Below are 13,027 nucleotides of genomic sequence, written 5' to 3'. Positions count from 1 at the left end.
TTCCATCCATCCATCAATTCTTCCAATTTTTCTATCATTTCTTCTTTAAATTCCTGGAGTATTTTTTGTAGTATCCCTTCTTGAATCCCATCATGTCCTGTGCCCAGCTTCAAATCAGTCTTTCCAGTCAATCCTTTAACTTTTGGCATCGCGGCAGTCACTGACGTCAGCGCCTCTTATGTCTTAAGGGCAGTTACTTCTTTAGCGACTTGCGGCACTTTTAACTTGTTTTTTCAACAATTTCGTACCTTGCGCCGTTCAGAGATCAATTTGAGGTGTCAGCCTGTCAACTTATATCACTCTGCGACGTCGGGATCACTTTAAAACAGCTGTAAACTCGCCGTAACTTTTGGTTGCTAGGCAACCGCTTTGAACTGCGGGAGGCGCCTTTGGCTTGAGGCTAACGGCTCTTCCACTCGCCTTATTTCAGCGTATCAGTGCCTCTCAACTGACCAAAATCAGATCGAAGATGCCAGGTGACTCTCCTGTGGCTGTGATCGCAAATCAGTGGTCAAATCAGTGGTCAAAATCTTCAGACTTAACAAAAACTCCGGTAGCAGAAGCGGAGCTTTTTTCTTTGCGTCCTTTCTCATTGACACGAAGTGACGTAGAAACACAGGGTTACTGTGTGTAATGAATTGAAACATTTACAGTTAATACATATGATTGGTATCGGGCCAGTCATGGATAAGAAAAAATGTCATTTATCTAGATCTGGGGTTGAGAGCACTTAGCTTCAGTAGGTGTTGGCTCAGTTGATTAAAAACCACAGTCAGAAAAAGGACGTATGCGTGTCCATGAATATGACCCTTGTACCTCTTTATGGCGAGGAGAGATTACAGTAACACTGAGATTTTGTTTGTTTATTAGTCATGCAAAGTTAAGTCATGTTGGGTGGTTACAGTATAACCTTTTATACCAACCCTCACATGCTTATCTAACAGTATCTGTCCACGACACATGCATACTTCCTTGTGTATTCAGGGAGAGCCTGCACACATTGCTGGCAGCTATAAGGAAATATAAGGGGTTTTTTTCTTTTGTTTTTTTTTCACAAAGTTGTGACAACCAATATAACCGAGTCCGATTGGAGATGAATTACATTTTTGTGTACACATCTGCAGATAAAGCTCAATAAATTTGCTTTAGTTTTAGTTCACATCGGCACTAAAGTGAATGATGAGCTAAGGACAACAAAAGACAACAAGCAGAAGAACCAACAAAAGAAGGTAAGCTTTTACCCCCCCCCCCCCCCTACTCCACTAATTGCTTGTGTCGCTGTAATAAATATATTACGATTTCATTCCACAGCTAAATTCCTTTTACCACTGGATGCATCGTCTTCATATATACTGTATGTCCACGGCCAGACAAGACTAGACACGCATGATGGAGGACATTAAAAGCAGAGAAAAAAACAGAGAGGAGCGACACAAGTAAGAAATAACATGTAGTCCCCATGTTTAATTTTCTTTAATGAGCCAACCAACCAACATATTTAATTTATACACATGTTCAGCAATTTTGGGGATGGGATCCTTCAAGTTTAATTAAAAAACTAGATTAAATTCATACAAAAGGAGGAAGAAAATTGGTCGAGCTGACATTTTCCTCTTGGTAGCAAAAATCCATCTTTTTCTCATGGGCTTGATTCTTGCTACCCGCTGGTCCCTGAAAGGCTTTTCGTCGTTCAATTTATTAAACAAATTGGCTGCATGGATGGAGAAGGAATATCTTCTTCAAATCTGCTTTTTGTGTACAGTCAACTGGCATTTATAGTTGCACTGGACATTATTCAACAACCCATTGTAAATTACATCTGGTGTCAAAATGGACAAACCATCCAAAAGAAAAATAGAGACTGTAATATTGTAATATTAATATCTTGAGCTTTGTTAATTATTTAGTTTTGTTGTTTTAATAAAACCTTAACATAATCAAAATTGAGGGTAGAATAATTTTGAGTGCATCTATCCTATATTATACTATAAAATACCAACATCATTAATTATTAAGTTATAAATTCTAAATTATGAAATATTTGTATTAATTTTATTTATATTTTATTTGGTTTTTTTTTTTAAATGTAAATAATATAAATACCTATGTTTTTCTTAATCAATCCTTCCATGATTTCGCAGGCTTTTTTTGTGATTTTTGCGGTCTTAAAAACCCTGAATTTGTGGCAGCTTTTTCCAAAAGTTGCAGCATACAATGTTTTGAGGCTGCTTTTTTTTTTTTTTAATATCATTAAATCATTTTTTATTGATGATTTTTTAAATTTATTTGCTATTAATGTTATGTGTTTCTTGTAACCTTAACATAAAAAAGGACAGCATCGCAGCAAAAAGTGGAAAGCAAATACTATATTGATGTTTTACTCATTTTGTACCATGCAGACTTTAAAGTAGACACTAGTCGAATTAATTTACTGTTTTAATTAATTATAACTAATAATCTTATTAAATCATTTGATTACTTGCTTCTTTCTGTAATTATAAGTAATGCAATTTGCAGACTGCTCTGTCGTCTATAAATTGCAGGCATTCTCCATGTTTATTTTACACTTGAAATGTGTTTGTCTATCATTAAGCCCCATTTCAGAACTTTCAGTTTTGGTTGATTTTGGCGGCACCAGTGGACCCATGCGGCAGTGTTTTGCCTGAAGGAAGACCATAGCATAGCGATGTAAATCGTCAGAAACTACTGTCACATACATACAAACAAACTGACACAATAATACCTCAATGATTCAGTATGACTTATCTTTCCAAAGTAGGAATCTACATATTTTACTCAAACTTTATATTTGCGGTTTGCAGTCATTACATTGTTTTTTCTTCATTCAATAATTTTGAGTTTGTTGCGTGGCTGGTCGTGTAAGTGTGGAACTGCATACCTCAAGCTAGTGGCTATTTATTGCTATCACGCAAATTTCAGATTGCTAACACTAGCATTATCATTTTGATTTGAGCATCAAAAATCACTTAGCAGGCAGCATCCCTCTTGGTTATTGAGCTCACACCAGCGGGTGAAAGCCAAGGCAATGTTGATCCATGACTGTCTTTTTATGCGGGTAGGCTCCCTTTATCTTTTTTTTTTGTCTCCTCAGGCAAAACTTGCCTTTTCTTCAGTTGTTTTGTAGCGTCTACCATGCTGCGTTCCATTTACCTACCTACTCAGTGGCCTTGTGGTTAGAGTGTCCGCCCTGAGATCGCTAGGTGGTGAGTTCGAACCCCGACCGAGTCATACCAAAGACTATAAAAATGGGACCCATTACCTCCCTGCTTGGCATTCCGCATCAAGGGTTGGAATTGGGGGTTAAATCACCAAAATGATTCCCGGGCGCAGCCGCCTAGTGCTGCTTTGAACATTCATTTATGATAATACACATTCATTCCCACCCTTTAAGAGCATTTGTGAACTGTTGAGAGCAATCTATTGTGGTCAGAGAGATCATCATCACACTTCAACATCTCTGGCATGGCAAATGACAATCTCTTCTTGGTTGCCTTACCGAGCTAAATAATGTTTAAATAAATATAAAAGTACATGTAAACTAGGAAGTCAGGACACCAGTGTGTTGCTAAAGGTTTATATACTACATTACACAGAAGGCTCAGCGCCATAAACAGAACGAGAAGTACTGTAGGTCTAAGGTACACGGAAGGTCGACAATTATGAGGTTTGAGCAATAAAAGTTGATATATGTTTACAAGTTGTTGTTCCTGCTTGGTCTACACAAGATTTGAAAATATATTTTGATTAGACAATAGACGTGCGTGACGTGCGTGACATGTAAATACATGTCTCGTGTCATATTTAAAGGAGCACTTAAAACAAGGAAACACAACATAAAAATGATAGCCAACATAAAAGCCTAGAAACCACAGTGCTTATCGGTAACTTCATGAAACTATATGAATTTTTTTTTTTTTTTTAAAGATAAGTGACACACAATTTACAGGATATTATTCATAGCAGGTGTGTCAAACTAATTTTCATCATTGGCTACATCCCAGTCACTTCACCAGATATTAGGTCCTCCCAGGATTTTGCGATGTTGCGATCGTGCCAATTATACACAGCCTCGCATTTGTCCAACCCCTGCAATTTCCCGGCACATTTTGGCCAATCGACGACATCTTTGCCAATCAAATTTGTCCCAGCAGCACCCCAATGCAACTGTCTGACCAATCAAATGTCTCCCTGCATAACGGGTGGCGAATTTGCAGCAACTTCTTGAAAAGGCTGCAGCAAAATTAGGCATTTAAGGCCCCAACTATCACAAAAAGGGACTGATTATTACATAATTGTCCCTTCATTTTATTATTATTGTTGTTTACCCAAAAACTTATGGAAAACTTGCTTTGTCAAAGTCAAAGTAATAATCCCATATTTTGGTTGGGTAGAAAATGGATTGATGGATAGTATAGAATTTAATTTGAAAAGTGTTTTAATGACAAAAAAAGCTCTATATATCATGTTGTATCAAATGTTGAGTTGGAAATGGAATTGAATTATTATTCTATTATTCTGTATTATTTTGTTGGAGTGATTAATAAAAATGATAATAATAATGAGTCAAGAAATGCATTGCAAGTATGCATAAAAAAAGAAGAAGATGAAATGCCTTTTTGACACACATTATTTCCCGGTTTTTGCGGGCCACATCTTGCCAACCATGTCATTTTAGGGCCTTGAGTTTGACTCCCGTGATTTATAGCATCACAGTTTAATAACTTGTGGTAATTGGATACCAGTGTAGATGGTATTGCTGTTTACATACATACATCCAAGTGTTGGATAACTAGCCAATCTTGTGCAACACCCACCTAAATACTGACTTCAATAATAAGGGAGTGGAATACAAGGTAGCATGTGAAGTGCCTATGAAAGTTGAATCATCAATTGTATGTTGGAATATCTAAAGTCAACACTTAAGTTTCCTTGTATGAAAAGGTATGTGAGTAGCTGTGAAGTAACACAATGCTTTAAAATGGAACTGCCCATATTTTTTTTCAATTTTGCCTATCATTTACAATCCTTATGAGAGACAAGAACACATGTATTTGTTTTTCATTCTAATTTGTAATGATCTGCTGGTTCTAGGGACCTCGCAATGCAGCTGATAGGAGTAATCCATTCTGCCTCTGAATAATAATAATAATAATGGATTAGATTTTATATAGCGCTTTTCTAGTATTATATACTCAAAGCGCTTACAGAGAAGTGAGAACCCATCATTCATTCACACCTGGTGGTGGTAAGCTACATTTGTAGCCACAGCTGCCCTGGGGTAGACTGACGGAAGCGAGGGTGCCAGTTTGCGCCTACGGCCCCTCCGACCACCACCTATCATTCATTCATCATTCATTCACCAGTGTGAGCAGCACCGGGGGCAAGGGTGAAGTGTCCTGCCCAAGGACATAACGGCAGCGATTTGGATGTCAAGAGGCGGGGAGCGAACCTGCAACCCTCAGGTTTCTGGCACGGCCGCGCTACCCACTACCCCATGCTGCCAATCACTCTAAAATGCATCCAAAAACCGCCAAGAAAATTTAATTATGTTCCGTAACCTGCATAATAACCAGAGGTGGGTAGAGTAGCCAGAAATTGTACTCAAGTAAGAGTACTGTTATTTTAGAGATGTATTACTCAAGTAAAAGTAAGGAGTAGTCACCCAAATATTTACTTGAGTAAAAGTAAAAAGTATGTTGTGAAAAAACTACTCAAGTACTGAGTAACTGATGAGTAACCTGTTCGTTTAATGACGGCAACAAATAATGCACAAAAACATAAAAATAGCAATGAGCAAATTCAGAGCCAGGAATATCTCTCAAGCAACTAAAACAATAATATATATTAAATAATAATACATTAACATAAAAAAAATTAGGGTAAATTGTGCCACAATAACTTAACAGCACCATAGGCTCAGTAGGCAGAGATTACAAAGGAAAATAACAAAGCCTTTACGCAAACCATAAACAGATAGGTGTGGGCTGCACCTGAGAACACACTGTGCACTTCAAATTAGTGTTTCTATGCATGCGTGTGTGTGTGTGCGTGCGACTGTGTGTGTCTATGAGGCTGCAGTACGTTAATAAATGTCCCCACATGATGTAGATTTGACAGTGATTCATAGCAGGGAAGTTAACATCAGCCTATGGTGACAGCCAAAATATCTACTAACGTTACTTACCGCGATGTGCTTCCTCAAATTTGACGTTGAGTTCATGTAAGCTTAAGCTTGTTTTGTTTTGCCGCCTGGTCACGTGACAAACAGAGCCAGGCGGTCACGTGACCGCCTGGCTCTGTTTGATTGGTGAAACGGAGTCAAACATCACCAGTGACTGCATTTGATTGGTGAAACGCCGGCATGCGATACATCCTACTTTGAAGGTTTGTCTGACAAACCAAAACAAACAAAGCGTGCATTAAAAGATCGATAAAAATCAGTAGCGAGTAGCGAGCTGAATGTAGATAAATGGAGCGGAGTAAAAGTAGTGTTTCTTCTCTATAAATATACTCAAGTAAAAGTAAAAGTATGTTGCATTAAAACTACTCTTAGAAGTACAATTTATCCCAAAAGTTACTCAAGTAGATGTAACGGAGTAAATGTAGCGCGTTACTACCCACCTCTGATAATAACCAAGCTGCAGCAACATAGTTATCGTAAGAGCGAACACTGAGGAACTGTTTTTCCAGCGTTTTTCACAGAGACACTCACACTTCTACGGCACTAGCTAGAGCTGAGCTAGCTTCTGCTTCAGCAGCTGGATCAATTTTGAGATTGTAATAGTTAATGTTAGATTATTAATCATGCCTGGCATGTGTATTATACAAGGTTGTGGTTGTTTGATGAAAAGTTGGTCAACTTCCAGATTCCATGTGTTACCACCAAGAAAAACTCCGGACTGGCTGAAGCAATGGATACTCGACTGGCTCTCGACTTGAAATCAATGACTTCGCTCGAAAGACTAAGCAAGATAAAAGTTTGTTCTCAACATTCTTTACGTGAGGAATATTCTGAATTTACCAGCTCTACTCTGAGTACAATTATTTTGCTGAAAGACTCAGCCATCCCATCAGTCAGCTATACCGAGAGCGTAGATTGTAAGTAAGTGTTTGTTGTTGTGGAATAAAAGCATGGCACTAGGGCTAGTTGTTTTGTTTGTACACAGCTTGCTCGACAATGTGTGTAGTTGTACTAACAAACGGGATTTGCAGAATGTATCATGATCAATATCATAGCGATTTACTCGATGGACAGTTGTCCATTTGGGCGAGCTGGCCGGGGACAATTCAGGTGATTTTGGTTAGGTGGAAAAAAGTTTCTACCACTGGAGGGTTTGTTAGCGCAAACAGTTCGTCTTTCTTTGTGATGCAAATTCCTTGAGCAATGTCCTCCTCGCCAGATACATGAAACCATTCTATCGATAATAACATGTTGTGCCACTCAGTGCAGCAGAAGCACTCTATTTATGTCAGCAAAGTCCACATTTGCAACACCAAGTCATGTCGGTCCTGACTCTCTCGGCTCCCGTCGTCTCTGTTTGTTGACGGAAGAAGGAAGTACGTTGTATGGGCATTGAAATCAATGTGCCCATGAAAGAAGTTCCAGTAATGCTTAAAATGACCAAAGTGCGAAAATCCATCCATCCATCCATTTTCTACCGCTTGTCCCTTTTTGGGGTCGCGGGGGGGTCGCTGGAGCCTATCTCAGCTGCATTCGGGCGGAAGGTGGGGTACACCCTGGACAAGTTGCCACCTCATCACAGAGTGCGAAAATCCATCCATCCATTTTCTACCGCTTGTCCCGTTCGGGGTCGCGGGGGGTGCTGGAGCCTATCTCAGCTGCATTCGGGCGAAAGGCGCGGTACACCTTGGAAAATATTGTCCATATTACATATTATGAATGTGTCTGGTACCACGCAATATATTTGTAATACTTACAATACTAACGGTTGAAAAATGTGGGCTGTGAAAACCTTCCAGGAAGAAGTGAAAATAGGGTTTTGGAAAACTGTGAATTTTGGGAACTCCAGGAATTTTTTTGAACTTGGAAAATGGTAGTTTGATAATCCAAGGTAAGTGGAGTGTGTGAATGGTGGAAAAAGTGGAAATGTGGGAATTGTGCAAGTTCGAAAAACGGCCCTTTCATTTTCAATGGGCAAAATGACCCGGAAAACCGGAAATTCCATACAATACGTTTTGATACTGGAACAGCTCAGATCGGATGAAAACTTTGGGCTGTGGAGCACGCCGATGTTTTTGGACGGAATAATAATGAATAGATGATTTTTTTATGTGTAGAATACTATATGTGTGAATGCATGGGCACAATAAATTATTTTACCACAGGTCATTTTGTCAGGGAACTATAATTTTAGATTATATACAATAACTGTAATTAATATAGCCTGTTTGTTCAGTTCAGTTCAGTTCAGTTTCAGTTTATTTGGAACATGCATACGATACAATTTAATTCATCACATATTCCCAGTTGTTTCATTACAGCACGTCCGAAAAGGAGTAGGAAGAAGCTGATCTTATTTAATCCTACCCCTTTTCATACCATAGCAATTTTATCCTATTTCCTTGTTCTCTGTAACAGAACAGTAAACAAATAAATAATAAACAAATAATATACCTTAGTAAGTAAACAAATATAAATTACATAAATAATCTTTGTCTCAATAAAAAAAAATCAAATTCAAATAAAATTAAAAATTAAGAAAAAAGGGTTCAAGATGTTCATTATAATTATTGTTCTGTGTACTTTGTGAACACTTGTAATTTGAACAGTTTCTTAAACTGAATCATATCAGTGCTTTGTTTGATTTCTTTGGTTAATCCATTCCATAATTTAATTCCACATACAGATATGCTAAAGGTTTTAAGTGTTGTACGAGCATACAAGTGTTTTACATTTTATTTTCCTCTAAGGTTATATTTCTCCTCTTTTGTTGAGAATAATCGTTGTACATTCTTGGGTAGCAGGTTATAGTTTGCTTTGTACATAATTTTAGATGTTTCCAAATGCACCAAATCGTTGAATTTCAATATTTGTGGTTCAATAAATAAAGGGTTTGTATGTTCTCTATATCCGACATTATGTATTATTCTAATTGATCTTTTTTGTAACACCGTTAGTGAATGAAGCGCACATTTGTAGTTGTTTCCCCATATTTCTACACAGTACCTCAGATATGGTATCACTAGCGAGCAGTAAAGAATGTGAAGTGGTTTTTGGTCCAGAACATGTTTTGCTTTATTCATTATTGATGTGTTTCTTGCTACTTTATGTTTTATAGTTTTTACATGAGATTTCCAATAGATTTCATCATTTGTGACTCAGGGAAAGATGGGATCCATTTCAGCTCAACCCAATAGGAGCCGAGAAGGAACAAAAAAGAAGATGCTTCCAACTGGCCCAGTACCTAGTGGCTATTATTGTAGGATTATTCGTCCTTACCAGTGCTATCATTGCCAAGGTATGATTCATAAATGACATACAATCATCCATGGAGCATGTTAGGTTCCTCTTTAAATTAAAAAAATATTTTGCTTTGGACTATCAGGGCTCTCTCTTGGTGCTGTCAACGTTGTCCAGTCCGACCTCCATGCGCAAGCCCAAGGAAAAACAGTTCTACATGCTGATGTTGGTGTTCTGTCTCGTTTGGCCAAATTTCCTGGTGTTTATCAAATCACTGTGGAGGTGTGCGTTCAAGAGCATCTTCGTGCAACCCAACTTCAAGACCATGGCATTTGTACGTGACATGTATTACATGACCCAGGCTTATGTCTATTTATCAAAAATCTCTTCCTGACAAAATGTCGATTTCTTCCTTTTGCAGATCTGTGCCATTGAATGCACTGTGTCACTTGGTACCGCAGTGCTTGTGCTTGTGGTGATGCCTCAGTTTGACGTCCTGACAAATCTGTTCATCAGCGGTGGTGTCTGCGTCATACCTGCATTGCTTCAGATGTGGTTCCGGCTGCAGACAGACACTTGGAAAATTGTATTTCCAATCTGCTCCATCATTCTAACAAGCGCTGGTAAGTGGAATATCTACTGGTCTCTGTATGTTTGGGTCATTGAATTTTCATTTCATGGATGCAAATTGAAAAAAAAAAAAAAAAAAAAGATTGGTATTTTTGAAACAAAAAGTAAAATTAAAAAACAAAGTGTTTTTCTTGTTCGGTGTCAAAGAGCAATAACTAGATCTAAACAGCGGTTTTATTTTAGTTTTATATAAGTCATATAAATATGTCATATAAATACTTTTTTTTATATTCCAACATCGGAACTAAAATCTGTTATTAAAAGGCAAGACCGCAAATAGGTCTGTAGGGCTACAAAAAAGAAATATTACATGTAAATAAAGTGTTTTTTAGATGTCATTTCAGTCGTCCCTCGCCAGATATTGCAGTTTAACCACATTGTTGTTTTCAGAATCAGAATCAGAAGTACTTTATTAATCCCCGAGGGGAAATTAAGATTTTCAGCACAATCCCATTCAATTGGAATGGGAATCACGAATCAATCCCAGTTTTTTTTTTGTTTTGTTTTATTGAAGTTTTCAAGCATAAAAATGGCTAAATGAACTGAGAATGATCAATACTACAGTAGTATTGGCCACTAGATGAGACCAAACCAATCAGATCACGCTGCTCAGTATTGTAGACACTGATTGGCTCAGCCTCAGGCAGAATTACTATTTTGGATTTTTAAAAAGTATAAAAGTGACTGAAGGTTGTTATTTCATGTCATAATGTTGAAAATGGATTTAGAAGGTAGGAAATAATTGTTTTATGCTCGAGCTATGAAAATGTTTGATTGATAATTAATGATTCCTACTTTGCGGGAATTCATTAATCGCCAATTCACAACAAAAGATTTCTGTATTGCTTTTCGACACAACTTCCGACAAAAGAACATTTATAAGTAAAATTACAATAAACCAAAGTTTTTCCATCTCCATTCATAAAACTAAAATTCAATGACAAAAAGATATATAGACTATATGTACTGTATATCAGTTGAATCAAACATAAAAATATATAGATGTATTACAGACTGTTACCGTCAACAAAGAAAAACAATTCAATGATTACTTTTCGAAAGCAATACATATAAAGAGAGGTGTGTGATATATTTTCATTAGGGAGACAAAACTTGAAACACAGGGAAAATATACAGAATGAAAATTAATATACAAAAAAAAATGTGTCAAGTCCGTTGTTTGATACGAGGAAACGTCAATATAGGGAAAAGGTAAAACGGTATACAAATAGACCGCTAATTGTCCTTGTGGCGCATGTCAGCTGATGGCGTGACCCCACGTTGCAGAGACGGCAGGCGGCATGCAGGTCAAAGAATTTCATTCTTTACATCGGCAGCACGTAGCGGCAGCAAAATAACTCATGCACACTGACGAAAGGCAATAATCCAGCAGTGGCAAGGAGAAATAGGTGAACCTAAATAGACTTGATTAACCAATAGAAAACAAGTGCACTCACAGGAAATAAAGCAGAAAGTGAAGTCCAACAGAAAGTACTACTAAAACAAGAGCACCAGGACAGGAAGTGATACCAAACACAGGAAAATAAAGCACCAAATCCCCATTGTCATGTGGGATCATGACAGATCACATCACCACTAAAAGTCCATCAGGACTGCAAAAACATGTGCCACTGGCAAACCATGACCTCCAACCTTTAGTGAGTAGATGGAACAAAATGATAATGACTGTCCATCCATCCATTTTCTACCGCTTGTCCTTATAATTTTTAAATAAACTCACAGTATTGTATATGTGTTCTAAAAACCTATTAGTTTTTACATTCTATGGCCATAGATATATTGCACACAGTTTATAAAATATGTTTGAATACTGACCAACAAGATTGTTCTTCACTTTCATTCAGGATACTGCCTGCTTGGAATTGACTATTACGTCCGGGTATCGTCACATGTGGATAGACAAAGCGCCGACTGCTTTATCTTTGTAGCGGTCGGAATTGTCTCCTCAATCCTCATTTCCTTCTGCTGGTGGGAGAATCCAATGCAAGCTACAAATCGCATCCAGGTAAAATCGGTTTCCAAGTCTATGTACAATTAACAGTTTATTTGCAATTATTACAGCGAGTGGTGGGAATTTCTTCAAGTATAGCTTTTATTCATGTCAAAGTGTTTTGGCCCATTTGTCGTGTGAAAATATAAACTGAGACTGTTTTGCATCTCTTCATAGAATACGTTGTCAGAACTGGACGGTTTCAGGGACTTTGTGTTTGTCATCAGCAGCATTCTGAGGATAATTGTCATAGGTAGGTCTGGATAATTTTCATAGGTCTGTCTGGATCAATAATGTAAAAACACATTTAATGTTAACCCTTGTGCACTCCTACAGTAGGGCCCAAAACCGGTTACTTATGTGATAAGATTGTTCAGTTTGAAGGTTCGCAGTCTGAATTTTTGCCAGGAAGCTTTTCACAAGTTAATTTTATTCAATTGCATTGTGTTTTTGATTGCAAGTTGTTAGAATAGCATACAAACATTAAGTTTACACATTTTCTCTTAAGAACTATTTTGGTTCCATTGACTCCCATTATAACTGATGTGTTTTAAATGAGAGTAATCCTGGTATATTACTTAGATTTTTCCATAAAATAAATGATAAATAATAAATGGGTTATACTTGTATAGCGCTTTTCTACCTTCAAGGTACTCAAAGTGCTTTGACAGTATTTCCACATTCACCCATTCACACACATTCATACACTGATGGCGGGTGCTGCCATGCAAGGCGCTAACCAGCAGCCATCAGGAGCAAGGGTGAAGTGTCTTGCCCAAGGACACAACGGACGTGACTAGGATGGTAGAAGGTGGGGATTGAACCCCAGTAACCAGCAACCGTCCGATTGCTGGCACGGCCACTCTACCAACTTCGCCACGCCGTCCCAAAAAAACCAAATGAATCTCATTCTTGCCAATTGAGAGACAAGAAAATGTAGTTTA

General features: G+C 37.8%; 1 protein-coding gene across 1 annotated transcript in view; it reads left to right on the top strand.

The window, feature by feature from the left end:
• The first annotated feature begins 1,098 nt into the window (after positions 1-1,098).
• Positions 1,099-13,027, top strand: part of chs1 (chitin synthase 1) — a 41,512-nt gene continuing 29,583 nt past the window's right edge. The window contains exons 1-7 of the mRNA XM_062026265.1: positions 1,099-1,229; positions 1,312-1,436; positions 9,365-9,500; positions 9,588-9,776; positions 9,864-10,065; positions 11,938-12,098; positions 12,261-12,336. Coding sequence (XP_061882249.1) covers positions 1,387-1,436; positions 9,365-9,500; positions 9,588-9,776; positions 9,864-10,065; positions 11,938-12,098; positions 12,261-12,336 — 814 coding nt within the window. The 5' untranslated portion in view covers positions 1,099-1,229; positions 1,312-1,386. The remainder of the gene's footprint in view (positions 1,230-1,311; positions 1,437-9,364; positions 9,501-9,587; positions 9,777-9,863; positions 10,066-11,937; positions 12,099-12,260; positions 12,337-13,027) is intronic.

The sequence above is a fragment of the Entelurus aequoreus genome, linkage group LG02 (assembly GCF_033978785.1).
Source record: "Entelurus aequoreus isolate RoL-2023_Sb linkage group LG02, RoL_Eaeq_v1.1, whole genome shotgun sequence".
Lineage (NCBI taxonomy): Eukaryota > Metazoa > Chordata > Actinopteri > Syngnathiformes > Syngnathidae > Entelurus > Entelurus aequoreus.
The sequence above is the reverse complement of the archived record's forward strand: the minus strand, read 5'-3'. Positions and strand labels throughout refer to the sequence as shown.